General features: G+C 37.4%; 1 protein-coding gene across 1 annotated transcript in view; it reads left to right on the top strand.

The window, feature by feature from the left end:
- Positions 1 to 26,216, top strand: part of LOC145288623 (F-box only protein 4-like) — a 66,325-nt gene that overhangs the window by 4,219 nt on the left and 35,890 nt on the right. Inside the window, exon 2 of the mRNA XM_080136342.1 lies at positions 22,234 to 22,445. Coding sequence (XP_079992468.1) covers positions 22,234 to 22,445 — 212 coding nt within the window. The remainder of the gene's footprint in view (positions 1 to 22,233; positions 22,446 to 26,216) is intronic.

Below are 26,216 nucleotides of genomic sequence, written 5' to 3'. Positions count from 1 at the left end.
GATTGAGAGCTGGCTTTTGATTGGACAAGCCAGGGGAAAAATAGATTTCAAATCTCGAGCAACAAGAATTAGCTCCTGCCTGTGATTGTAGTGAGTTTCGGCTGCTACAGATACCTCCTTATTGGCCTGGTTTTTGGGAGAAAACCAAAAATGTTTATCAAAATGAAAGAAAGGTTCTTTTATCAGTGTCAATTGTAATTTAAAAAATTCGAAGTAGTAAGGATTTTGTAATATGTCCTTCTGTGACAGTTGCTTGTAAAATCCGTTTTTTTGTGTAAACGTAAGGCTTGATGCTTGTAACAGCGTTCAAATTTGTTTCATAGAATTGAATATAATTTTGTTAAATTTGAACTATTTCCGTGGAATTTGAAGTCGTTAAGTTGCTCGTTGCTAAATGTTGGTGACGAATTCTTTTGTTGACGAGTTTACTTCAGTGGAGTTTGTGAAAAAAATGAATATTTCGAGTGTGTTCTTCCATGAAGAGTGTTTTGGATGGCTAGTCACCAGTAACGTGTTTTAGCTGGACTCAAATGTTCAGTAAATAGTTATTTATTTTTTTTGTGGAAAAAGAAATGTTGCTTTTCTGTGAAAAGAATTTTTTTTTTTTTTGTGAGATAATTTTGAGAGGGAAATGTTTCTTGCAGCAGAGAATATTTGCACCACGTGTGTAAATGGAATAGAGTTGACCCATGTTTTTGTTGTTTAAATATCTACAGTGCGCGCATAAGGCAGGGAGTTGGTAATAGAAAAAGGGTAGCATGAAAAACAAGTAAAAGTGTTAAGAGTGTTTTCGTACATGGAGAAAGTGTTCGCTCTTTTTTTTTATATGTAGCCAGCGTGAAAGAAAAGATATTTTTTCTTTGTTTTGTTCATTTCGATGAAACGTATCCAGTTGAAATGTTTCATTTTTTTCCGTGAAAATGTGGGAAATATTTCAAGTGAAATGTGTTTCCGCTAAAATGTTTTTAGCTTTGTTTATGTGACATGTCTTTGAAAATGTTTCCATTTTTTAGTTTTAAGTCCAGTGATGATGTTTTTTAAAAAAAAGTTTTCTCTTTAGTCTAGTGTTGATGTTTTGATTTTCTTATCAGGCAAAAAGAATGTCCGGTGTTAGAACGGTGTTTTAGAGAATTCTCAAATGATGAGTAAGCGACATTTTAAGATTATTTTTTCTTTTCTATGAAAAGTGCGTCATTTTTTTTGTTTGTGACGAGTATGCGGTCAAAATGAGTTTTTAAAGGGAAAGAATCCTGCAGCAACGTAAAATTTTAGTGATACTGAAAGTTTGTTGTTTTTAAGAGGCTAGGAAAAACGAAAATAGCAAATAAAGTCATTGAAGGCTACATATTCAGAGGTCACCATTTCAGTTAAAAATGAAGACAACAAAAGGAAGTCTCATTTTAACAATTAATAACCAATTTTATTTGTCATCTTTGTTAGTAGCATGTACAAGAGAGAGAAACCGGTTAGTAGGTGGAAGTGTGTAAAGATAGATTTAATATCATGCCAGCTGGTTGAAGGAGAGAATAGTTGAGTTTACACATGTTTGTAGCCAGTAGTCTGGACAAAGGAGGCTGGTTAAAGGAGAAAGAAAGGGAAATGTATTCAGTGTATTTACATGTTGTTGTGGGTGTGTGTGTGTGTGCGTCGGTGTATTGACGAAGGCAGTTCGGTAGTATGATAAACAATGTTCATGTGGGTACCACATGTGGAAACAAATGGGAGTCAGAAGGTTGCCATGTTAGCTTGTTGGACTCGCGTTCGGCCTGGGGCCAAAGCCCCAGGCTAAGTCTGCTGCCAGCTGAAGCCAGGGAGTAAGAGGATAGGAGTTTTAGATTTCGCCTTTTCTGTACTCGATCATGTGATTAAGAGCTGGCTCGTGATTGGACAAGCTAGGGAGAAAATGGATTTCAAATCTCGAGCCGTGAGAATTAGCTCCTGCCTATGATTGTAGCGAGTTTTGACTGCTACAAATATATATCACGGCATTTTGTGAACCGAATGTCTGTAAACATATGTAAATCGCCAGAATATGCAGAGCAAATTTTTAAAAAAATCAGAAAGCGACAACAAACGTGATAAAATTCCATTTTACAGTACTTTTTTTTTTTTTTTTTTTTTTTTTTTTTTTTTACAAGGGAGCTACCACTTATCAGGGCCCAAAGGCTAAAGAGTTAATGAATGTAAGGTGATAATTTAGTAATCATTAATGGTGTATATTGGGTAGAATTTGGATTATTTAAGGGAATAGCACAAGAAGAACTTGTTTACATTGGACTTGGCTACCATATTGTAATAAGCCGAGAAGCAGGTCAATGGAACAGTGTTCCACATGTGGGTAGACCTAAGAAAGAAACTTTGTTCATGGAATCTGTGTTTAGATTTAGGCACAGATAGAGAGTGGGGAAAATTGTTGATAGTGATTGTATTGTAGCTAATTGAGTGTTTTTTGTGAAAGTTTAGTAGGGGGGGGATTATAGGTTGGAGCTCAGACGAGCACTTGCCATAAAAATAACGATAGAGCAGAGACCGGCTTGCAATCTTCTGTGGAAAAGAGGTTACAGGGAAGAGAAAAGGGCATCATCTATGAGGTTTCAAAACCGGTTTTAAACTCTCGGTGCATTTTAAAATCTCGGTGCATTTTGATTCTAGTCCCTTTCAAACATTAATTCATAAATGAATGTATGCTTATTTAAAAATAAAACAGTAATTAGTTACAAAAGTAAAGCTACCATTTTCTTTTTTAAATATGAGTTTGCTTCCTCACCCCCTACTCTCACTCCCAGAACATGGTGTAAACAATCACTTTCTATAAATAGACTAAAAAAATCTCGGAGAGTTGGAAAAATATTGGATGAAATCCACCTCCACTTAAAAAAGTTCTATCAAACTCTCTACAGTGTAAAGATTTGGGATCAAAATCTCTTGGCTGAACCTGAATCCATTTATTTCTCAGTAGAGATGCTTCAAGTGATTGGCAACCAATACACAACCAATAAAGTAGGAGGTTATGTTTGGGAGGATGATCTGAGAATAAGCAGGGCCACTGACTTTTAGCTTGAAGCCAAGGAATCAAAGAGATTCCTTTTAGGGCTAAAACCCTGCGTAGGTTATATTTATGTATTTTGCAGGAGGTCTAATAGGACTTTGAAAAGCAAGCATACTAGGTGAAGTGCACTCTGATCTACAAAAAATGCCTCAGCAGCTGCATTAGCTTTCCTACAGTCTCAAGCGATTAGTAATAAACTAATCCGTTTTCAGAGAAAAGATAAAGCTTAGGCATGAACAGAACCATAGTTCAGCCTCACACAGATACTGCACTTTGATATTTATTTGAAGAAATTTGAGAAATTTTACATTAACAATAAATTAAGCATAAGGCCATTCAAAAGTGTGGGAGAAAATGGGTGTCGTTAGTCACAAATATTAACAAATGTCTATCCTACTCTTAACTAGAAATATTTCAGTCATCACAAGACCACATTCACACTAGAGGTTGTACACTTTGAGGTGAAAGAGAAAGTAAGAGCTTATAAAGTACTTGTATAAGCAAGAAATTGTTTCTTAAAAACTGTAGTGAATTATCATGACCGGGCGGGCTTATTGCATCTAGGAGGATCAATAGGAAAAAAAGAATATTTTGTTTTAGTTTAAAATTTGGAATTAAAAGTCTCCACCTATAAGTTTTAAATTGTAGAACATAATATTTTCTGTTATTTTTTATTAATCAGCAAGAGTGTTCTGGTATAAGGCTGAAAAATGAAATCCTCATAGACTTCCTTTTGTGTAAGAAATGACTGCATCTGTTTTTGTTTTTCTTCTGTGTATCATTATGTTAGGTTGATAAAGAATAAAGTTTTTAGTCTTTGCTTTTATTAAAAAAATTTTTTAAGTGGAGAAATAATTGATCCTTCCTCTCTTTTCTTTTTTTTTTTTTTAAGAGTAAAAGAAAAACTATAACAAAAAGAGGAAACAAGTTGATCAACAGAACAAAGTTATAGGAAGTTAGATTAGTATAAAGACAATAGAGGGGAAGGTGGTTCATCGACGTACACAAAAGGAAGCTGAAATAGAATTGTTAATCAAGGTGCAACAGTGACCAGGACAAAATGTCTGAACAATAACGGTTTGATATATTTAGAGTTAGTTTACGGACAGTTTTAGGAGTGGAAGTGAGTTTCGCAACAGTTTATGACAGTTTTGAGTTGGCCGACAGTTGGTCACTTTGCAGTCTCCTGAAAAATATTGGAGTTAAAGCCAAGTGAGAATAGATTGCGCCAAGAAGAAAATTGTTTTTGACCGATACGATCATACAGCCAGTGATGAATTGGGGTTCCTTTTTCTACACTATGTGACGGTATCAGATGCACACTCATACACGCGTCTTCTGTTATCTTATTGTAGTGTAACTACAAAGATGATCATCATGGCACAAAAACATTGCAATTTTCAGTTCTATGTCTGATATGTTGTTGCTTGTCGCACATACACAGAGGCAGAGATGACCTGAGTATGACATATCCTGATCCTGCCTCTTTCCAGATTTTCATCAAAGTCCTGTTAATCATTATGGTGAGAAAGGGACTTCATAAGGTGTTTCATGGTTAATTCTGTTGTGGTGTTTAACAGCTTCATGAAATGACTGAGACCTAGTGAAACGATGCATGAAGTATTGTCACCACATTTGGACTGGTGCCTCTATCACTATTCTCTCACTCTTAAGCAGGGCCTCAAAAGGAGTCTTAAATTTAATAGGTCCCACACTATGAACCAAGTTCCAACCTCTGTCCCATCATTGCAACTGTGCACCCTTTGCTTGTTTTACAAATACTTTAATGAAACGTGCTCTGATGAACTTGTAGCACTTGTGCAACCTCAATGTACATACTCTCTACCAACCCAACAAGCAGCAAAATTCCACTCCTTCACTGATGAGGCTGCTAGATGCCAAAAGGCCTTCTGCCATAATAGTTTCTCCCTTTGAACTGCTAGACTTTGGAATTCCCTACCTGTTTTCTGTTTCCCTGACTGTACTAATCTACAGAAGTTTCAATATAATGTAAACAGACATGTTGCTGCTCAACTCCCCACAGTCTCCTATTAGACTTAATCCCAAATAGTAGCACCTTTATAGTAATATATGTTGTTTGAGGTAAAAAAAACAAAACAATGTTGTCTATGTAGCAGCCATTATGTGGGTCCACAAGGAAAACAACTGAGGGTCGTACTGTGTATTGTTCGTAGAGGATTGAACATTAGATCTTTCTGCTTACAAGATAGAATCTTATTTTTGTAAAATGACAAGATTTCACTTATGCAAATGAGCAAATTGTTTTGCATAGACAAACTCTCGGTGAAATAAAAGGAGTAGAAACTTTTCGCCTAAGGAGAGAGTAAAGTTTCTGTGACTTGTTAGGACAATGTTCAGTGTTCAAAGGGGGGGAAAAAAGAGAAATGATTGGCATCGTTTGTGTTGGATTATTCGATTAACAAGATTTGTATTTTAGACAAATCTTGTTAATTTCAATGTGAGAGTCAAACTTATTTTTTTTTGTGTGCACGTTTTCAACTTTCACTATTGAACTTCAGTTTTGACTGAACTTTGGAGGCTTGTTCGGGTTGGCTTGCATGTGGCTTGGTGGCTGAACAGCCAGGTCATGTAAGTCATAACATTGGCATCTGAGTACAAACTTTAACCATGGTCTGCTGAGTCATTATATCAGACAACAGATGAGATTCAGTCTCAACGACTGCATAGCCAGTTCTGTTTGGTGTGGGCCATGCTTTAATGGTGCAATCAAAACAGTATATTACAGTTGCTTTGGACTAAACCACTTTGCAAGGGTGTGGCAGGGGTACAATGGACAGTTGTACACAATTGTATTTGTGTTCGTGTAACTGAGAAAGAGGCCACTGTTTTCCCAAACAATTTTAAAGAAGAGTTTGCCATGATTGAGATTCAAACACATGGCATTGGTGAATGTGGGATGTTCACATTCCCTTGTGACTGACTCTGTGAATACTCTTCGGATGCTGCAAAAGATGGAAATAATGGCAATTAATGGAAAAATTCTCTGTAGTCATGGCATTAGGACAATGATATTAGCATGGAAGCTGATGTCCTAATTGTGAACAATTGATTTTTAGATTTTGATCTGCATATTGCAATGAACATAATCGAAATGGATCTAACATAAATGAGTCATGTGAAACGACATTGTTGAAGATGAATCATCATGAATTGCGTTCATAATAAAAGAATTGGATTCCAACACAAAGTTTATTGACATTACAAAGGTTTTAGAAGGTTGAATGGAAGTGGTTAGTTCATATTATTTGGATCATTCAAACTACTGTTCTCATCTTGAGTGTTATTTTCATGTAAGAACCTGCGGCATAGTGGATAAAGTACTTGGTAAAACTCAAGGCTGACAGAACAAGAGCATGCTAGCTGGTGGATTAAGAAAAGAGTTTTGTTTGAAATTCTATGTAGATTCCAAAGTTTGACAGAAAGATTTCAGTTTGACAACATATATCTGAAGATGGTCGACAATTACAGCAACGAAAACGTTGTGAAAATAACACTCAAGATAATCCAACAATAATCCAAATAATATGAATTATCAGTCCTCATCTCAAAAATTCAGAAACATGGAAGTGGTTAGTCTAATAATTTAATGAACAAGATGTCTGTATGTCAAGTGTCCGCACACATTTGGTCAGATTATCAACACAATGTAAACACATAGTGATGACTGCTTACTCATTCAGAAATTTTGTCCCCAAAGAAAGTAACACCTTTCAGGGCAGTCTTTACATAGACTACATACTGCAGTGGAATTAATGAACTTAATATCTGAAGACATGTTCTCTAATTCTGATGTGTATGTGCCAGAATTATGTAATGGCAGAAAAAGTTTTGATGATTGATCTCTGTATCGTGTATTTGCAGGTGCACTCAAACTGATAATTGAAGGAAAAACATATTGCTTGATGTGTATAAGCTTTTTTTTTTTTTTTGTCAAAATTCAGTCAGGCTATGTAAAGTGGACTTAAAAGTCTCTCTTAAAAGAGTCTGAAACTAACGTTAAATTTATAACATCGGATGACGATTGCCCTGGTGTTCCACTTTTTCCGACCCATCTTATCAGTTATCTCCATGTGCCCCCCCATCCCACTTTATCACCGCAACACCAGTGTTTTGTAGTCACTTGTTGGGAAAGTTCTGAAAAAAAAAAAAAAAGTGCCGCCCAATTTAACTTTCATTATTCGTAACTGAAATATGCAGTATTTTGGCTGTGATACTGGGGCTATTCTTCCTGAGTGGATGCTATGCTCTGTGCGTGACCTTAATGTCTGCCTATAAATACAAAATACGAATTTCCGAATCGCCATGAACTAGTTCTTGTAACTGGAAAAAACACCTAACTGCTAGCTACAAAATCCCAATATACATTTTACCTCCAAGATGATTACCTCTGTCTAATCCTGCATACGCAAAAAAAACAACAAAAAAACCTTACCTGCCACTCTAAATCCTAATGTAGATCTGTTTCTTGTAAATGATTAACCCGTCTCTTGAAGGCTAACAATCTGCTCCTTTCCACCAAACCGCCACTTAACTCCTACATTTCACAGCGTATGTAGTGGAATCCTTAACTTCCAGCCCTTAACCCTCACATGCTAACTGCTTTGTCATCACTAAACATCTACACAATTCTACCTATTAGACATGCATTGGAGTTCATTCCTATTCCAGTTAGGTATTTAACAGCCAAAGTATGTGCTCGGAAGCAAAGCACACTGCACTGCATTACACAACTATGTCTCCTCTTAGATAGCTTTGCAACGCTAATACGAAACTGAACCAACGCTCCTTGCTATGCTAAATGTCCATAACTCTTACTTGAAAGCTGAAATATTCCTCTCAATAATAGAAACTCACTTTTTACCTTCAACTTTATTCGTACCTACTAAAACCTGCCCATATATCTATTTACCAAATTACACATGACTCAAAACTTACTGTTTTATCCGTACTATATTGCACTCGCATCTCATGCCCTGCTGTCATCTAAAATATAGTTTGGGCACAACTCGTAGTTCAATTCTTAACACCTACTCACACTTTAATGTTATCCTAGACCCAAGCTAACATGAATAAAAATTAAAAAAAAAAAAAAATTAAATTAAAAAAAAAAAAAAAAAAAAAAAAATATATATATATATATATATATAAAGGGAAAGCCTCAAACCACATTATCTCCTTCTTCATAGTTTCTTACACTGCATGAGCTCTACTCAACCCCTTTATCCAGTAACAATGAAATAACAATGTCCCTAATTCACTTTGAGGAGTGTAACTATTTAGCAGATATATAACCTCTACAAACTAACCCAGTGACATTAACTAACCACGCGGGGTCGCAGAAATACCTGGATTAGAACCCAGGCACGGAGCAAACCCTCTCAGTGGTGACGGACCCAGTAGATCTTTCCAGATCATCCGTCTAGGAGAAGGAAAACTCTGAAACTAAACCAAAGGGGAGGGAGGCCTCTTCAGTCTTGGATGACAACTTTCCTAGAGCTGGTGACTCAAACAAATTACCGGTTTGCAAACCGAAATTGCTTAAGGAGTAGATAGGTTCTGTCTATCGCCCGGCTTCCATACTCCTTCTTTGCCTATTAGTCAGGCGCAGAGATACTATCACAGTGATTTGACAGAAACACCCAGTGGTAGATCTTGTTTCTTGTCTAGGGCAATGAACGCCGTCTTCCCACTCCCGTCACACCCCACCCCTAAAGCTGGGCACTTGAGAGTGCTTGAGTACCATAAATGCCTGAGCAATTAGATTGGGTTGACCTTCCTCTGATGGGTTGAGAGTACCGGATTGACAGTTACTGGCTGCTGTTTCCGACTGGTAGTACAGGAGGCCTAACTCTTTGGTAGCGCTTAGAGCGGCTGCTCCATCAACAGTTGTATAATATCGGGATGTTTGCAGTGCCATGGCGCGCATGGAAAGGGACCCTGCACTCATCCCCAGTGGGCTTTCCTGAGGCCACAGTCCTAGTTGATGGAGGGTCAGCTGATGGTCTACTTGTGATGCATGTGTGATACTCTGCATAACTTCCTGTTCGGCTTCCCCTAACCTAACTGAAACTCGTTAAAAATATGATGACAGTACAATCTAAAAATAAGCTTAAACCAGGCTTAGGGTCAAACAAATCCAACTTGCCTCCCCCCGTGAGGCTTGCATTCACAAATATCCGTGGGCTTAGAACTAATTTAGCTGATGTTAAAGCATTTCTCCTAACAAATACCCCGGATATCTTAGCACTAAGTGAGACTAACCTACACTCCTCCATCCCCTCTAACTACTTTAACATGCCTGGATATCTCCCACTCTGCCGTAAGGACTCAAACAGACATATGCACGGACTTGGAGTTTGCATTCGTAATACCCTTCCCTTGACTAGGGAAACAAACCTAGAAACGGATGATCAAGCCTTTATGAGCTTTAGACTAATTATGCAACACAACATTAGCTACTTTTACTTTCTCTACCGCTCTCCCTCGTCCCAAGACTGCACCATAATAAACAAAGTATCTGACAGCATAGACACAGCACTCTCCTTCAACACTAGCGCCCAAGTACATGTATTTGGTGACTTTAATGTCCATCACAAAAACTGGCTTGGATTCTCTACTTACACAGATGCAGCGGGCAGCGCAACTCACAGCTTCTCTATATCTCACTCCCTATCGCAAATTGTTACTTTTCCAACCCGTTTCCCTGATCGGGAAGAACAACACGCATCACTCTTAGATCTGTTTTTGACCACAATTCCTGATGATTGTATAACGAAAGCCGACAGCCCACTTGGGAACGCTGATCATGCAGTGATAATGGTTGAAATCGCCCTAAGCTCTAGACCCAAAACTGGAGAGCCAGTGCTCAAAACAACGAGATATTATAAAAAGGCTGACTGGGAAGCTATCAGAGACCTTATCAGAGACGCCCCATGGGGAAATATTTTTTCTCTTCCTGCTGAACAGTGTGCAAATGAGACCACTGATTGGTTCAAAACTGCAATCGAAGCGCATGTTCCTATGCGGAAATTCTATAGCAAGCCCCACTCTCCCCAATGGTTTACTTTGACTTGCGCAACTGCCATTGCTCAAAGGCAGCATGCATTCCGCAGGTTTAACCGACATAAGTCCAATTCTAACAGACAGAAGTACTTAGAAGCTAGAAGTAACGTTAAGAAAGAAATAGCGACAGCTAAGAGGGAATTTACGGAAACCACTAAAAAACGCATCGAAGCACAAAAACTAGGAACTCGTGACTTCTGGAAAATCTACAACAGTGTAGTAAACAATGGGCAGTCAACAATTCCCCACTAACCAACAATCACGAGGTTGTTTCCTCAGCAACCGAAAAGGCTAACATGCTTGCCAGTCGGTTTGCCTCAAACTCCACACTGGACCCTTCCAACCACTCCCTACCTCAATTTCCTATGCGGACAGACGTCACGCTAGACGATCTGAAAATCACCCCTGCTCAGGTGCATGCTATCATAAAAAACCTTGACACTTTAAAAGCATGTGGACCCGATCTCATCCCAGCTGTGCTATTAAAAAAGTGCTCAACCAAAGTAGCTCCAGTTCTCTCCAAACTCTTCAACAAATGCCTTAATGAATCTTGCTTTCCGGGCTGTTGGAAAACTGCTTCTGTGGTACCAGTATTCAAGAATTCTGGCGAAAGAACTGACCCATTAAATTATCGCCCTATTAGCCTCCTCCCACTTTTTGCCAAAATATTTGAGACCATAATTAACCATGCTCTAGTCCAGCACCTTACAGATGCTAAACTTCTGACCGACAAACAATATGGATTTAGACAAGCCCGTTCCACAGCAGACATCCTCACTGTAATCTCTGAACGCATATACCATTCACTGGACAAAGCGGGAGAGGGCAGAGCGGTAGCTCTAGATATATCTAAGGCTTTTGACAGGGTATGGCATGAGGGTCTCCTTAGGAAGATTAGATCATACGGTATCACTGGTAGAATACTTAACAGAATTAAATCCTTCTTAGATAAGAGAAAAATCCAGGTTGGTCTCGACGGTCGGACATCTAAACAATATGATATAAATGTGGGAGTGCCCCAGGGATCTATCCTTGGACCTCTACTGTTCCTGATATTCATAAATGACCTCCCCGACAAAATTGCCTCTGAGATGGGTATATATGCTGATGACACCACGCTCTATAGCAGGCACGACAGGAAAACAAATGAACATATATCTAAAGTAATGGCAGAAATACTAGAGGATGACCTCCAATCAGTAGTGGAATGAGGACATAAATGGATGGTCACGTTCAATGCCGCCAAGACTAAACTGGTTTCATTCAATAATTACAAGAAACCTTCTCTACTACCTATAGCAATGGCCAACGACTCTTTATCTGAGAGTACGTCTTTCAAGCTCCTTGGCCTAACATTCACAGGAAACGAGTTGGAATAATTACATCGAGGGCATTACCAGGGCCGCTGCAAGAAAGGTGGGCTCTCTCTACCGTGCTAGAAAACTACTAACACCCGAAAGTATCCTGTACCTCTATAAGGCAACCATTCGCCCATGTATGGAGTATTGCTATCATATTTGGGCTGGTGCATCGGCTACTAGTCTCTCGCTTCTTGACAGGGTTCAAAAGAGAGTCGCAAATCTGATAGGCCCTAAACTGGCATCTAAGCTTCAGCCTCTGTCCCATCGACGAAACGTTGCATCCCTCTGCCTGTTCTACAAGTATTTTAATAGTGAATGCTCTGATGAACTGCAAGCACTTGTGCCCCCACGACGTGAACACCCTCGACAGACCCGACAAGCTGCAAAATCCCACCCCCACCCCCACACTGTAGAGATCCCTAAATGTAAAAGATCTTTCTACTCCGGTAGTTTCTTCCCCAGAATTGCTAGACTTTGGAATTCCATTCCAGGTCACTGCTTCCCCGACTGTACTGACATGCAGAAGTTCAAGTGCAACGTGAACCAACATCTTGCTGCCCAAATCCCTACATAGTGCCCCAGTAGCTGTCTCCCCTGATAGTAGCCCCCTACACCAAAGTGGCAATGTGCTTTGTTTGGGGTGAAAATCTAATAAAAAAAAAGAGTTGTGACTCGGTCTTAGCATTTGTGGGGACGATAGTCTTGATGGTCAGTTTACTCACATGCTGGGTTGTGGGATCAGACTTGTTGGTTTGTGCCTTGGTTATCCAACCCCCATATCTGTGTTGGATGTGTCATCTGCCATCACTTTGTCATCATCCATCTTTTCCATGTCACATGGGGATACACTGCCTTCCATTCTTGGCCTTTGGAGAGGTGGTTGAGGGGGTGGTTTTATGGGTGAATAATCTAGTGTATCCATGACAGGTTGGATTTTCTGGAGGAAACAGCAATTGCGTAGCGTGATCCTGCACTTCCATCCAACCATATCCGGTATTGTCTATTACCCATGGTCTCGACAACTCTCCTTGTTGTGAAGGAACATAACTGGCTATACACCGGTTACAAACTGTATATATATATTGGACTGTTCGGCAGACAGCGGCAGACAAGCAGTCGCAGTAAGACGGATAGTCTTACGTGTTGATTATCAGACTTTCTTCCCCATACTTGTTACTATGTACTTCTATTTACCTTAGGCGAGCAGCCTTACGTTTCTGTATTATAAATAAACCCCATTACACATACCACTCGGTGTAACTCACGTTTGTCTTTATTTCCTAAGTATTTAGGAATATAACAATGGCGACGAAAGGATGTTCTTTCTCTTAACAGAGATAAATTACCGTACCAAGGACTGTGTACAATGCAAGGATTTTTTGTTTTACGAAAAAAACAAACTACACAAGGATTTTTGACCACGTGCATCAATGAATTTAAAAATTTTTTCCTACCTAAAGTAGCGAAAAGTACGGATTTTTCTTCGTAAAGAACTCACAAGAAATTATAGAAACATGTTCAAGGTAAAGTGGAATTTATATTTATTTTTACAAGTAAAAAATAAAAAAAAAAAAAAATGGTCGCAAGTTGAATTTGAAACTACACTAAAGGATTACGAGTTTCGAAAGAAAGAATATAAATACAACGACTATTGTACCATTTTATGCCACGTGGGAACGGCAGCCATATATTTTTTTTTTTTTGGAAAATTAATTGTTTGTTATTGCCTTTATATAAATAATTGGAACTATTTGTCGTGGGAAGTAAGAAATATTTTGTGTATGAACTTACGTTGTTGAAAAAAAAAAAAAAAAAAAAAAAAAGAATTATTTTACAAAGCCTGTTGAATTACTATGGATGAACTTTGTTGAAACGTGTTGTGTCTGCATATTGCTACTAATTTACGATATACGTAAATTTACGATTTTTCTTTGGAATTATTGTGTAGAATTCGAAAAGACATTTTTGTACTAGAAGCTAACATGGAACAATTAGCAGAGTTAACTAAGGCTCTAGCCCTTAGCATCCAGGAACAGACAAAAATGACTCAACAATTTTTAGCGCAACAACAACAACAACAACAAATTCAACAACAACAGCTACAGCAACAGCTGCAACAACAACAAGAAAGAACACAAAAAACTTTAGAGGCACAACAAGAACAAACAAACATACTACAACGACAAATGTCGACACAGCAAAAGAATTTAGAAAAGCTAATTCTAACGTCGACCGGGAAGAAGACTAATTTTTCTGCCGAGGGTATTTCAAATTCACTAACGGAATTTCGTTACTCCCCGGATACTGGTGTTACTTTCCCTGCATACTACAGAAGATACGAAACAATTTTTACGAAAAGATGTTTAGACTGGACCGATGAGGAAAAAGTTACCCTGCTACTACAAAAACTGGGTACTGATGAAAACACCAAGTATGCAAATCTAATTCTACCAAAAAAACCGGAGGAGGTTTCGTTCGAGGAAACAATTAGTACCTTGTCGAAAATATTTGATAAAAGGGATAGCCTATTTCACTCTAGATACAAATGTTTGAACATTCAGAAGGCAGAAGCTGAAGACTATCTAGAATATGCTTGCACTGTGAACTGTTTATGCGAATCATTTAAATTGAATGAAATTTCCGCAGACCAATTTAAATGTTTAATCTTTGTACAAGGTCTCACAGCACCAAGGGACAAAGATATACGTTCACGGATCCTAACAATTATGGAGGCGGATCCTAACATAACATTACAAAAAGTCACTGAAGAGTGTCAACGTCTGATTAACATAAAGAAAGACAACACTCGCATTGAAGAGAAAAATATTTTTAAGGTGCAGCAAGTAAAAAGGCAAGGGACCACAAGAAAGTCCAGGTTCCAAGAACACAGGATCCTTAAAGGATACAAAGACCCAAAGCTAAAGTGTAAATGTTGTGGTAGTTTAAGACACAACAATAAGACCTGCTGGTTTAGGAACAAAATATGTTATGAATGTGGTCTCAGAGGTCACAAGGGAACATACTGTGCCCAGAAGAAAAGACAAGGGACCGATAATGTAAATACGCTTCGCATGAATAAAGAAAAAAGCTGCGAAAGACGGAAATATGTTGATCTTCGGATAAATGGACATCTGGTTACATTGCTTCTGGATAGCGGTGCAGATATTAGTATTATAAATGAAGATATATGGAAAAGGATAGGTCGACCTGAATTAACGAAAACCAGAAAGACGGCGAGAAGTGTGTGCGGCAAAAGATTAGAGTTCAAGGGAGAATTAAAATGCAAAGTGACATTCGCTAACCAGACTCATAAATCCAAAGTGTACGTCGTACCAGGAAAGAATACATGCCTGTTTGGGGTAGATTGGATTGTCCTGTTTAATTTATGGGAGAAACCCATAAATTCGTTTTGTAACGTTTTAACTGCAGAAAAAGCAAACCAAAGGGAAGACTTCCTGAAGGATTTGAAAACTGAATTTCCCAATGTTTTTGCCGAAGGACTAGGACTCTGTATTAAGACAGAGGCAAAATTTGAATTAAAGAAAAATGCCACTCCAGTATTCAAACCTAAAAGGAATGTGCCTTTTTCAGCGATGGACGCAATCGAAAAAGAGTTGGATAGACTTCAACAACTGGAAGTCATTGAAAAAGTTAACCACACAGATTGGGCAAGTCCAACCGTGTATGTAAAGAAAAAAAATAACAGAATAAGGGTCTGTGGAGATTTTTCAACGGGTTTAAATGACTGTCTATTGGACCATAATTATCCCCTTCCGTCCGCAGAAGATCTTTTCTCTAAGCTTAACGGAGGAAAAATTTTTTCTAAGATAGACCTCTCAGATGCTTACTTGCAAATTAAGATCAGCGATGAATGCTCCAAATACTTAGGCATAAATACTCATAAGGGCATTTTTAAGCTAAAGAGGCTTCCTTTTGGATTAAAGGTTGCTCCTGCTATTTTCCAGCAAATTATGGACACGATGCTGGCAGGGTTGGAATTTTCAATGGCCTACCTTGACGATATCCTAATTAAAAGTGAAAATTTGCAAGATCATAAGAAGCATGTAAAAGAAGTATTCAAAAGAATACAGGAATTTGGTTTTAAATTGAGCCCAGAAAAATGCGATTTTTTTATGAAAAAAATTAAATATCTAGGTCAAATAATCGACAAAGAGGGTCGAAGACCGGATCCACAAAGGACTGAAGCAATTGAAAAGATGCCTGCTCCAGATTCAGTGACAAAATTAAAATCGTTTTTGGGATTAGTTCAATACTATGAAATTTACATCCCTAACATACATAATTTAAGAGCTCCTCTTAACGAGTTACTGAAAAAGGGTGTTAAATGGAACTGGAATAAGGAATGTGAATCTGCTTTCCAAAATATCAAAAGATGTCTACTGTCAGACTTAGCATTGGCACATTTCAATCCAGAAAAGGAACTAATACTAGCAACGGACGCCAGTGATTACGGTGTTGGCGCTGTATTACTTCACAAGTATGAGGATGGTAGGACAAAAGCTATCGCCCATGCTTCAAGAACGTTGGTTGCAGCGGAGAAAAATTACAGCCAAATTGAAAAAGAGGCGCTGTCGATAATATTTGGAATTACAAAGTACAATCGATTTCTCCATGGACGATCTTTTATTTTGCAAACCGACCATAAACCCCTACTTACCATATTTGGATCAAAGAAAGGCATTCCCACACATACTGCGAATCGATTACAGCGATGGGCTGTAACCCTCTTAAACTATCAGTTTAAGATGGAACATGTATCCTCAAAAAAGTTAGGACACGCAGATGCATTATCACGGTTGATCCCTAAAAGAAGCGAAAGTTTCGAAGAAACGATAATTGCTGCGCTTAAAGACGAAAGTGAATGTACAAGTTCAATGTGTAATATGATACGTGAACTTCCGGTAACTTTCGAAAAAATAAAAAAAGAGGCAGTAAATGACATTTTCATTAAGAAAATGAAAAATCAATTGGGATGGATAAAAAAAAATAAAAAGGTAGATCAAACAACGCCTTTTTCCATCTGTGAAGATGTGCTCGTGTATGGTGAGAGGATCGTAATTCCACTAACGTTACAGAGGAAAATTCTGAAGGAATTTCATACAGGTCATCCGGGCATTTCGAGAATGAAATCCCTTATGAGAGGATATGTGTACTGGCCTGGTATGGACAAGGAAGTTGAAAAATGTGTCAAGACATGCAGAGGATGTCAATTAGCAGCTCGAGATCCTCCAGTAAAAACGACGCCATGGCCAAAGACGGACCTACCCTGGTCACGTCTGCATATTGATTATGCGGGACCTATAAATGGTTATTTTTACTTGATTATTGTAGATTCTTTTTCAAAATGGCCAGAAATATTTAAGTTTAGACATCCAACAGCAAAAAACACTGTGAGTGCGCTTAATGAAATTTTTAGCCGTTTTGGAGTGCCAAAAACCTTAGTGAGCGATAATGGAACAGCATTTACTGCTCATGAATTCAAAGAATTCTGTGACTCACTAAATATTCTACATATGACAACACCTGTGTACCATCCACGATCGAATGGGTTGGCCGAAAAATTTGTAGATACGTTTAAAAGGGCACTTAAGAAAAATCTTACTACGGACACAGACGAACAATGTATTCAAACATTTTTAGCAATTTACAGGGTGACACCAAATCCTAATAATAATGTCAATTCTTCCCCGGCTGAGCTAATGTTTGCAAGAAAGATAAGATCTGTCTTCGATAGGCTGCTACCAGAGAAAAAGAAAGTTTTCAAAAAAGAAAACCTTAATACCAAGTGCTTCTCCCCAGGTGAAAATGTATATTTCAAAAATTTTCAAAATGGACGAAATCAGTGGGTTGAAGGTATTATCAAAAAAAGGATTGGGAGCATGGTCTATACCATCCAAGGATTAAGTTTTGTCTGCAAAAGACACAGAAATCAAATACGTCCCAGACTGTCTCCAAATGTGGAAGAGACACCAATGGAAACATTGTGCGATATTTTTGATATACCAAAACCAGCGTGTGTACCGCAAACAATGAATATTTCGCCTGAACCGACCATACGGGCTGGACAGAAACCTTTACCCCGGGTAACGCTGACCAGAAGGAAAAGCGCAAGAAAGAGAAAAGTTACCAGGAGATTAAGCCCTGACCCTAAAAGGAAGAGGTATTTAAGCTAAAATCAGGAAGATTTCAGCTTCAGGGGGAGGTGTTGTGAAGGAACATAACTGGCTATACACCGGTTACAAACTGCATATATATATTGGACTGTTCGGCAGACAGCGGCAGACAAGCAGTCGCAGTAAGACGGATAGTCTTACGTGTTGATTATCAGACTTTCTTCCCCATACTTGTTACTATGTACTTCTATTTACCTTAGGCGAGCAGCCTTACGTTTCTGTATTATAAATAAACCCCATTACACATACCACTCGGTGTAACTCACGTTTGTCTTTATTTCCTAAGTATTTAGGAATATAACACTCCTCGTTTTTGTTCATCGTGGGATATGGTCCCTCCTGGTTCTGCACCTGAACGGATTTACTGATTCGAAGCTGTTGGAGTGGATGACTGTGTGTTGTACTGTTCTTCCTTTAGCCTGTACATTAACAACTGTTCTTTGAAAGAAAAAAAGTGAGGGTTCTTTGTTTTCCAGGACCTGATCTGAAAATATTTTTACCAGTGACTGGTGGTTCACTGTAACCAATAAATCTGGTCACCCCAAAATGAACATCCAACAAGACTCCAATCCGTATATCAATGCCAGAGCTTCTCCTTCTATGGGGGAGTAGCGAGATTCTGCATCCTTCATAAAACGGAATCTGGCCCAAATCATTTTCCAGTGTTCCTTACCACAATTAGGTCCTAATTCTGTTGGGCATTCGCAGTGTTTCTGAAACAGAAAATACCCAATGCCAACCTTACTATAGTCCATTGAGAGGCAAGTTGTTCTGTTTATCTCAAATGTTTTGACTGATTCCTCGATTTTCTGAACAGTGTTTTTTTTTTGAATCTTCAAAAAGCTCGTTTAGTTTAGCATCCCAATAGAATTTGTAGTCCTTTGTGCACAGCAATTCTTGAAAAGAGGACATGATATCAGTCTGTGAAAATGCGTACAATACCTGGTTAACTAGTCCAAACCACAATCTGACACCAGTGATGTCCGTCAGCCTTAGGAAGTTGAGAATAGCTTCAGTCATTTTTTTTAGTTGGCTTTATGCTGTCAGCAGTTATTAAAAAGCTGGCAAATATAACTTCATCGCTTGCAAATTGAAACTTATCAGAATTGAAAATGATTCCATTTCTGCTACAATGAGTGATATGGTCAACGGTGTTCCAGAAAGCAGACTCCATAGTTTTATCCCAAAGAAGGATATTATCAATGCAACAAGTCCTTTGAGGTATGTCTACCATAATGTCATCAAACCGGCAAGTGTACCTATCTCCAGAGGCGTAGAAACCTTGGGGTGCTCTAAGGTACCGATGACCTCATTATTTTATGAATATGGTTGCGTCTTGGACCGTTGGGGAGAGCAGTAAACTGTAATATCTATTCAAAGCATCTAAAACTGTTTTCTTGATTTGCCCGGGCATAACAGACAATTGTTTAAATGGGGATGGAGTGTAATGGGTTTCCCTCATCATTGCGGCATTCAATTTTTTAGGTTCACTATCTTTCTTAGTGATCTGTTCTTCTTTGGTGTGACCACCATCCTCAAATACCAGATCATAGGCATACCTACTGGTATTGGCTCGATGATGTTCAACGCAACATCTATTTAAATCTTCCTTTACCTTCTTTTTCCAATGATGGGGGACAGGAATGGGTGTGTGCACAGCTGATGGTTCTACTCCCGGCACAAATGTTATATCAAGTAGTCTCCCTGATATGTAATGGTTGATGGGGACAGATATTTAATGCAATTAATTTGAAGTGCTCCTGTAACCTTTGTTCCAAACGTTCCCTATTATTTCTAATATGGGCAAACAGAATTTTTGTAGATTTGTTCAGTGCCGTTCCTCTTTGATACTGTTATTTGAGGTTGGCATGTCAGCTTTCGATATCTGGTGTGGAAAGTTGCTAAAAAACATGCAGGACCCTCCCCTTGATATAAATCTTTCACCGCAACAAGTCGTACTAGTTTGAACAAAAGTCCGTTCACTTTGTTCAAGCAAGCCATTCTTAACTCGTGTATTTCCACAGGGTCGGTTGAACTGGAAATTTGTTTGTACTGGGTCCATGTGTCGATGAATAATGCCCAGTACCTGTCGGTGTAACCATGCTTGATCACAGGGCTCTCTGGTTTTTTAGTGTGGGACCTGTTCAACACATTTTCCCTGCCAGCATCAAGCTCGTTTTCTTTCTGTAAATTTATCAACTGCTGGATGAGTTGCAAGTAATGTTCATCATCATGTTGTCCTGACATCATTACTGTTCCAATTTCAGTAAGAAAACAATCCTGTAGAAATGAATCGTTTTGTAAAGTGGAGTTAAAATTCTCTTGAATCCGAGACTAGCACTGAATTTATAACACTGGATGACGACTCGTGTTCCACTTTTTTCTGACCTGTCTCATCAGTCATCCCCATTCTCTTTAGAGGTGTGAAACCACTTGATGTAAGGAGCTAACAAGAATGAAAGCTGATTATTGAAAAGACAGGAGATGCTTATTAGTTTTATAAAGATGAAGGTTACAGGTAGGAGGAAAACAGTAAGCACGAAGAGAGTTCTACAAGCCTGTAGTTCTTGGAAAGAAGCTGCTGGAATATGGAGCTATATTATAATGATGTATCAAAACGGCTATGGAGATTGCTAGACTAACAAGCAAAGAAGAGATCAAACAATTCTGAAGAACACTTACCATAATAGTATTTATAAAAAAAAAAAGACTAGCAACATCACGTCTGTATGAGAGAGAGGTTGCATAGGAAAAAGGGTGGCTTTGCATTCAACGTGCCATCTTCCATTGTGTGAGCCATTTGTGACTGCTGCATTATAAAAAGATGATGCCACTCAGAAAGTGATATCTGAAAACATTAATGATCTTTGCTTCTGCCAGAACATAATGCCTGACATAAAGTATTCAAATTAAATCAACGCTTCTATAACAGAACTCACACCCCTGACATTAATCTTGCGTAGCAAACACACCGTTCCGGCATTTCAAAATACAACTGCTGAGAGACAATGCGCAGGTCTTACTGACTGAATTTTCTTTCTCTAACTTTACAACATGGCAAGAAAGAAAGAAGAAAAATATGAAAGAAAAAAAGATGTAGAAAATACTGAAGATGGAGTTTGACTCGGAAATATATTTAAATTATAAATTTCAAACGAGTAAAGTATCTGTTTATGTTCATAATAATAGTTGTAATTTGCCTTCTAAGCTTCTATAACAGGACTCACATTCCTGACAATAAAGTATTGTTTATTTTTGTTTTTTTTTTAGATGAGGGTTGATAATTTGAATTATTTTGATTACTCTAACTATTGTTCTCATCTTGAGTGTTATTCTCACAACTTTTCAGCTGATGTAATCTTGTGAAAATTAAGTCAGGTTGATACTGTAGCATTCCAATCTGCTTTCTTCTAATTCGAGCAACCAGATTGGAAATGGTTGTTGTTGCTGCCTATATGAGCCAGATTGGCAATGATACTACCATTATCAGAGTCACGTAAATCTTCTTTCAGGCGTGACGCTGATAACCATCCCGGGAGTAATGGTGAAGAGTAGATTGAAAGTGTTATTGTCTTTTGTTTAGGAGGTAATTACTTGTGAACAGTTTGAGCCCAGCACTTCCTCAAAGAAGCCATTTATATTCTGTGACCAATGAAAGGCTTTTGATTGGTAGAGGGAAGAATAGGGAAAGAGTTTCTATTTTATTTTTTCAAAGATTATTGAAATACACAAGTTGCCTTGTCTTATTGCATAAGTAATAATAATAATAGTAATAATAAATAAATAAACAAATGAAGAAGTGCAGAGAAAAAGACAATTTTGACTAACAAAATTATTTCAAAGTTGCCAAATTCTCTTCAAATTTTGAATGGCCAATTATTCTTTTCCCTCCAACTATTAAAAACAAATTTAAATGACTAACTTCATTATGTCTGAATGCATTATGATGAATTTAATTTTTTTACTTGCATTTTTCGTCATTATTTGGATTCTTCAGACTAATGTTCTCATCTTGAATGCTATTTGCACAATGTTTCAGTTGATGTAATCTCCGATCTTCAAATGTATCTTGTTAAACTTTGTAATCTTTTGGCCGAACTCGGGAATCTGCATGAAATTTCGACTAGAACCCTTTATTTAATCTAGAGGGGCAGCATGCTCTTGTTCCATCAGCCATGACTGGGTAGAAGTCCTAAGTAATTCACAATTGTATTATGAGTGTTGACCGCACTGAGGATTGAACCTTCAACCCCCAGAAGAGATGAAAACAGTTGTCCGAAGAATCCATTTAATATGAATAATCAGTCCTCATCGCAAAAATTGTTCATTAAATACAATGTTTTAAAAAATTCATTGTACTTCATCCTATTATGTTTGTTTTTTTTAATAAATATTTAACTAAAAATAAATTAAATTCCCGTAATTATGATAAAAAATTTCACACACTAATATAATAATGAGAGTGATACTTTTTTAATTCCTTTGTTCATGATTATTGTTTTCAAGTTTAATTATTTACTTTCAGGATGAATTGATTCTACTAATTTTTACCTACCTTGATGCAAAGGAACTTTCAAATATCTCTATCATCTGCAAGAAATGGAACTACCTGTCGTCTACGGATAGTTTGTGGCGGCCTTTGTTAAACGCTGATGTCAAAAAATGGGAAGTCATTACACATCTATCAAATCCAAGCCTTTATCAAGAAACCGACTCTGAGTGGACTCAAAAAGACATGTAAGTTTTAATTGTTTGTTTTGAGAAAAATAAAAAATAAGCGTTGAATAATCATTAAACTAAATTATTTGCATTTTTTTTTTTTTTTACTATTGTTGTCATCGTTACTATTTATTCTTTGACTACATTGTTATATTAAAATATAATTAAGCACAGACATGTGTTTCATTGTTATACAACTCATCAGTGTGGTTGAACTTAACAAAATTTAAAACCAGGACTCCTGAGTCTGAAGCTCTATTACTGAGCCAATCTCTGCTAGTATTAAATGTATCGTCTATGGATGTGTATAAGAAGGCTGTTAACAATGTAGAATTCCAGGATGTTAGAGTGATGTGACATATAAACAAAAACGAAGATTGTATTTAAATTATAAATCTTTGTATATTGAGTTATATATGAATGATTTTGAAAAATATTTGAAGATTTATAATCATAATACAACATTTGTTCGCTTGTCTATTTTTGTTTATTATTGTTTATATGGCATGTCACTTCAACTTCACACACACATGCACACATATGTGTGTGTGTATATATATTTATAATGTGAAGGAAATTATCAATAATACAAACATATATGCTGGTGCATATAAATTTATTTATCAGTTCAATAAGGAAAATCTATGGATAGGAAGATGAGTTATCAATGCTCTTTATACCTAGGCATTTTAAAGCCTAATGCTTCTCATCAGAAGAGAGAAGAGACTAGGTAACGTATAAGGAAATGCACCATCTAGCTCCACCCTTACATGTTGAGCTTTTATCTTGATAAATCTCTTTTTTTTTTTTTTTTTAAAACATCCTTCTATATTTTTTGGATCACTTCAATTATATAGGCTTGAGGTAGTTGTTTGTCTAACCACACCAAAGAGCTGTGATACAGCGAAGCAGTTCGTCTGTGTATGACTAAAATATGCTCCCTTTTTTGAATTGAGCATACTGTTTAAAGAAATAATAAACTGCTATTAATGTATAAAGGCAATGCTCTTTGTGTTTAAAAAAGAAAAAAAAAAAGAAAAAAGAAGACCTTCCAGTGTTTGACAATGTTTATCATTGTGATTTCACCTCTCTATCTTAGCAGCAGTGAAATGGCTTAGATGTTATAAGTGCTGTCGTCCTGATGGTCAAGTTTCGATCCCAACTTAAGGCAGTTGCTTGCTTAGCTGCACTGAAGAGCTGTGAAATAGCAAAACAGTCTATCTGTAGATATAACAATTTTTTTTTTAATATTAACAATTATTTTTATGCCTACAGACACTAGTGTTTCATGCATATGCAATCATCAGTGTAGGAAGTGATAAGTATTGCCAGTCGAGAGATTTGAACCAAATTACAGAAGTCATCCTTGACTTTGTAGATTGGTATTCTATCTCCAGGCCACCAGAATTTAGAGAAACTAAGTACCTATAAATGCTAAATCAGCAGTCAGAAACCATAAACAGTCAGAGAGTATTCAATGACAGGAAGTTGGATTATTGCATTTGCACTTAAGTTGATCACTTTTTCTTAATTCCCTAAAGAGGGCTCAACTTTATTTTCTTAAAGGAGCTCTTATAAAGATAATATTTATACAAAAAAATCATCAGTTTTAGAAGTAAAAATGACTGTAGTTGGAAGAGGTGTATATAAAACCAATAAATATGGAATAATTTTTAGCAGGAAATCTACATCTGAAGAACAGAAGGAATATCAGCCGAAGCATAAACAAAAAACAGTAATGGTGAGAAATTTGAAGAAAAAAAAATTAAAAATTCTAAAATAATTTTGTTGTTAGAATTTAAACAAACATTCTGCCATTTTAAATCTTGTAATATTAATATAACACATTACAAGTACTTAATGTTTCTTCCAAAGTGTGAATTGGCATATATTTTAGATGTGTCCTTAAGTGGCTCTGCCTGTAAGTCATGCTTAAGTTTGAAATAGCAGTTTCCTTGTTCCTATTTACTTGCCTCCTCACGAGGGCAGAGTCAGACACAAGGTCAGTTTTTAATGTGGGGAAAATCCAGCTCCCAAAAAAGGGGCACTCTGGATAGGAACAAAAATTAAAAATTGCCTCAGTCTAGAAAGATTTCTCCTCCACTGATCAAATACAGAAAAAATGGAGTGTAGTATGAGAACATTGTTAAACATTTAAAAAATTTTTTTTTTATTACATTTTCATCCCATGTACTATGTAGGGAGTTTAGCAGTAAGATGTCTGTTCACATTGCACTTGAACTTCTGCATGTCAGTACAGTTGGGGAAACAGGAAACCGGAAGAGAATTCCAAAGTCCTGCAGTTCTGGGGAAGAAGCTATTAGAGTAAAAGGCTTTCTTACATCTAGGAATCTCTACTGTGTAGGGGTGGGACTTTGCTGCTTGTCGGGGGTATTTACGTCAAGGGGGTACAAGAGCATCCACCATCAAAATACTTGTAAAACAGGCAGAGGGATGCAACATTTCGTCGATGGAACAGGGGCTGAAGTTTAGATGACAGTTCAGGATCTATTAGGTTGGAGACTCTCTTTTGGACCCTGTCCAGGAGTGAGAGACTAGTAGCAGATACACCAGCTCAAATGTGACAGCAGTACTCCATATATGGGCGAATGGTGGCTTTGTAGAGGTACAGGATACTTTCAGGCATAAGTAACTTTCTAGCACGGTAGAGAGAGCCCACCTTCTTTGCAGCAGCCTTAGTAATGATCTCAATGTATCTATTCCAAGTCATGTTTCCTGTGAACGTATAAAAAATCCACCCAGAAAATGTTCTGACAAACTACAAGCACTTGTACCCCCTCGACGTGAATACCCCCGACAAACCCGGCAAGCAGCCAAATCCCACCCCTTCACAGTAGAGATCCCTAGGTGTAAGAAGGCCTTCTACTCCAATAGTTTCTTCCCTAGAACTGATAGACTTTAGAACTCCCTTCCAGGATTCTGCTTTCCCAATTGTACTGACATGCAGAAGTTCAAGTGTAATGTGAACAAACATCTTGCTACTCATCACCCTTCATAATATCCCTGCAACTTATGTCCCCGATAGTAGCTCCCTACTTCAAAGTGGCACTGTGCCTTGTTTGGGGTGAAAATTGAATTAATAAAAAAAAAGACTTGGTACGCTGTTGGTTGGCCCATTTTTTTCAGTTTTTATACATGTCCTGGAGCTGTTGCTTTGTGAATTCACTTTTTCAGCTTGGCTGAATCAGCAAAGTCTCTTGAAAAGGGATTGGTTGAGGGGGACGATCCTGCATTGCGTCCTGATTTGGCTATTGAAGATGAAATGGTGTCAGTGAACCCATAGATTTCGGCAGAGGCAATATTTGTTGAATAACATCCAAGATGAAAACAGTAGTCCGAGTAATCCAAATTAACAATCCTTATCTAAAAATTTTTTCAAATGTTGATGCAACGTTTTCCTAAGAAAAAACATAATAAATCTATGATGTTTTTTTTGATGTTATCAGTTTTGTTATTAATTTAACATTTAATGATTTTTTTAATTCTTATTTAAAATTCGACTTAAATAAACTTCAATACAAATTTTTATAATGTACTCATGATGGAATAACGATGTCATATTCCAAAAATTACATAAATTGATCAAGTACGATTTTTTTTTTTTAAACTAAGGAAATCAAAATTTCCGATTTTTAGTAATACAAGTTTTAATTATTTTGAATACAAAAAAAATCTCAGAGTTAAATTGAGTTGTTGCCCTTGAATTTTAACACATTCTAAAACAACATGGTGGCTCTTGGCTCCCATCTCGCTTGTCATAAAATTTGA

This window comes from Euprymna scolopes, chromosome 2 (assembly GCF_053919585.1).
Source record: "Euprymna scolopes isolate OS-2025 chromosome 2, ASM5391958v1, whole genome shotgun sequence".
Lineage (NCBI taxonomy): Eukaryota > Metazoa > Mollusca > Cephalopoda > Sepiida > Sepiolidae > Euprymna > Euprymna scolopes.
This window is presented reverse-complemented; position numbering and strand designations above follow the sequence as displayed.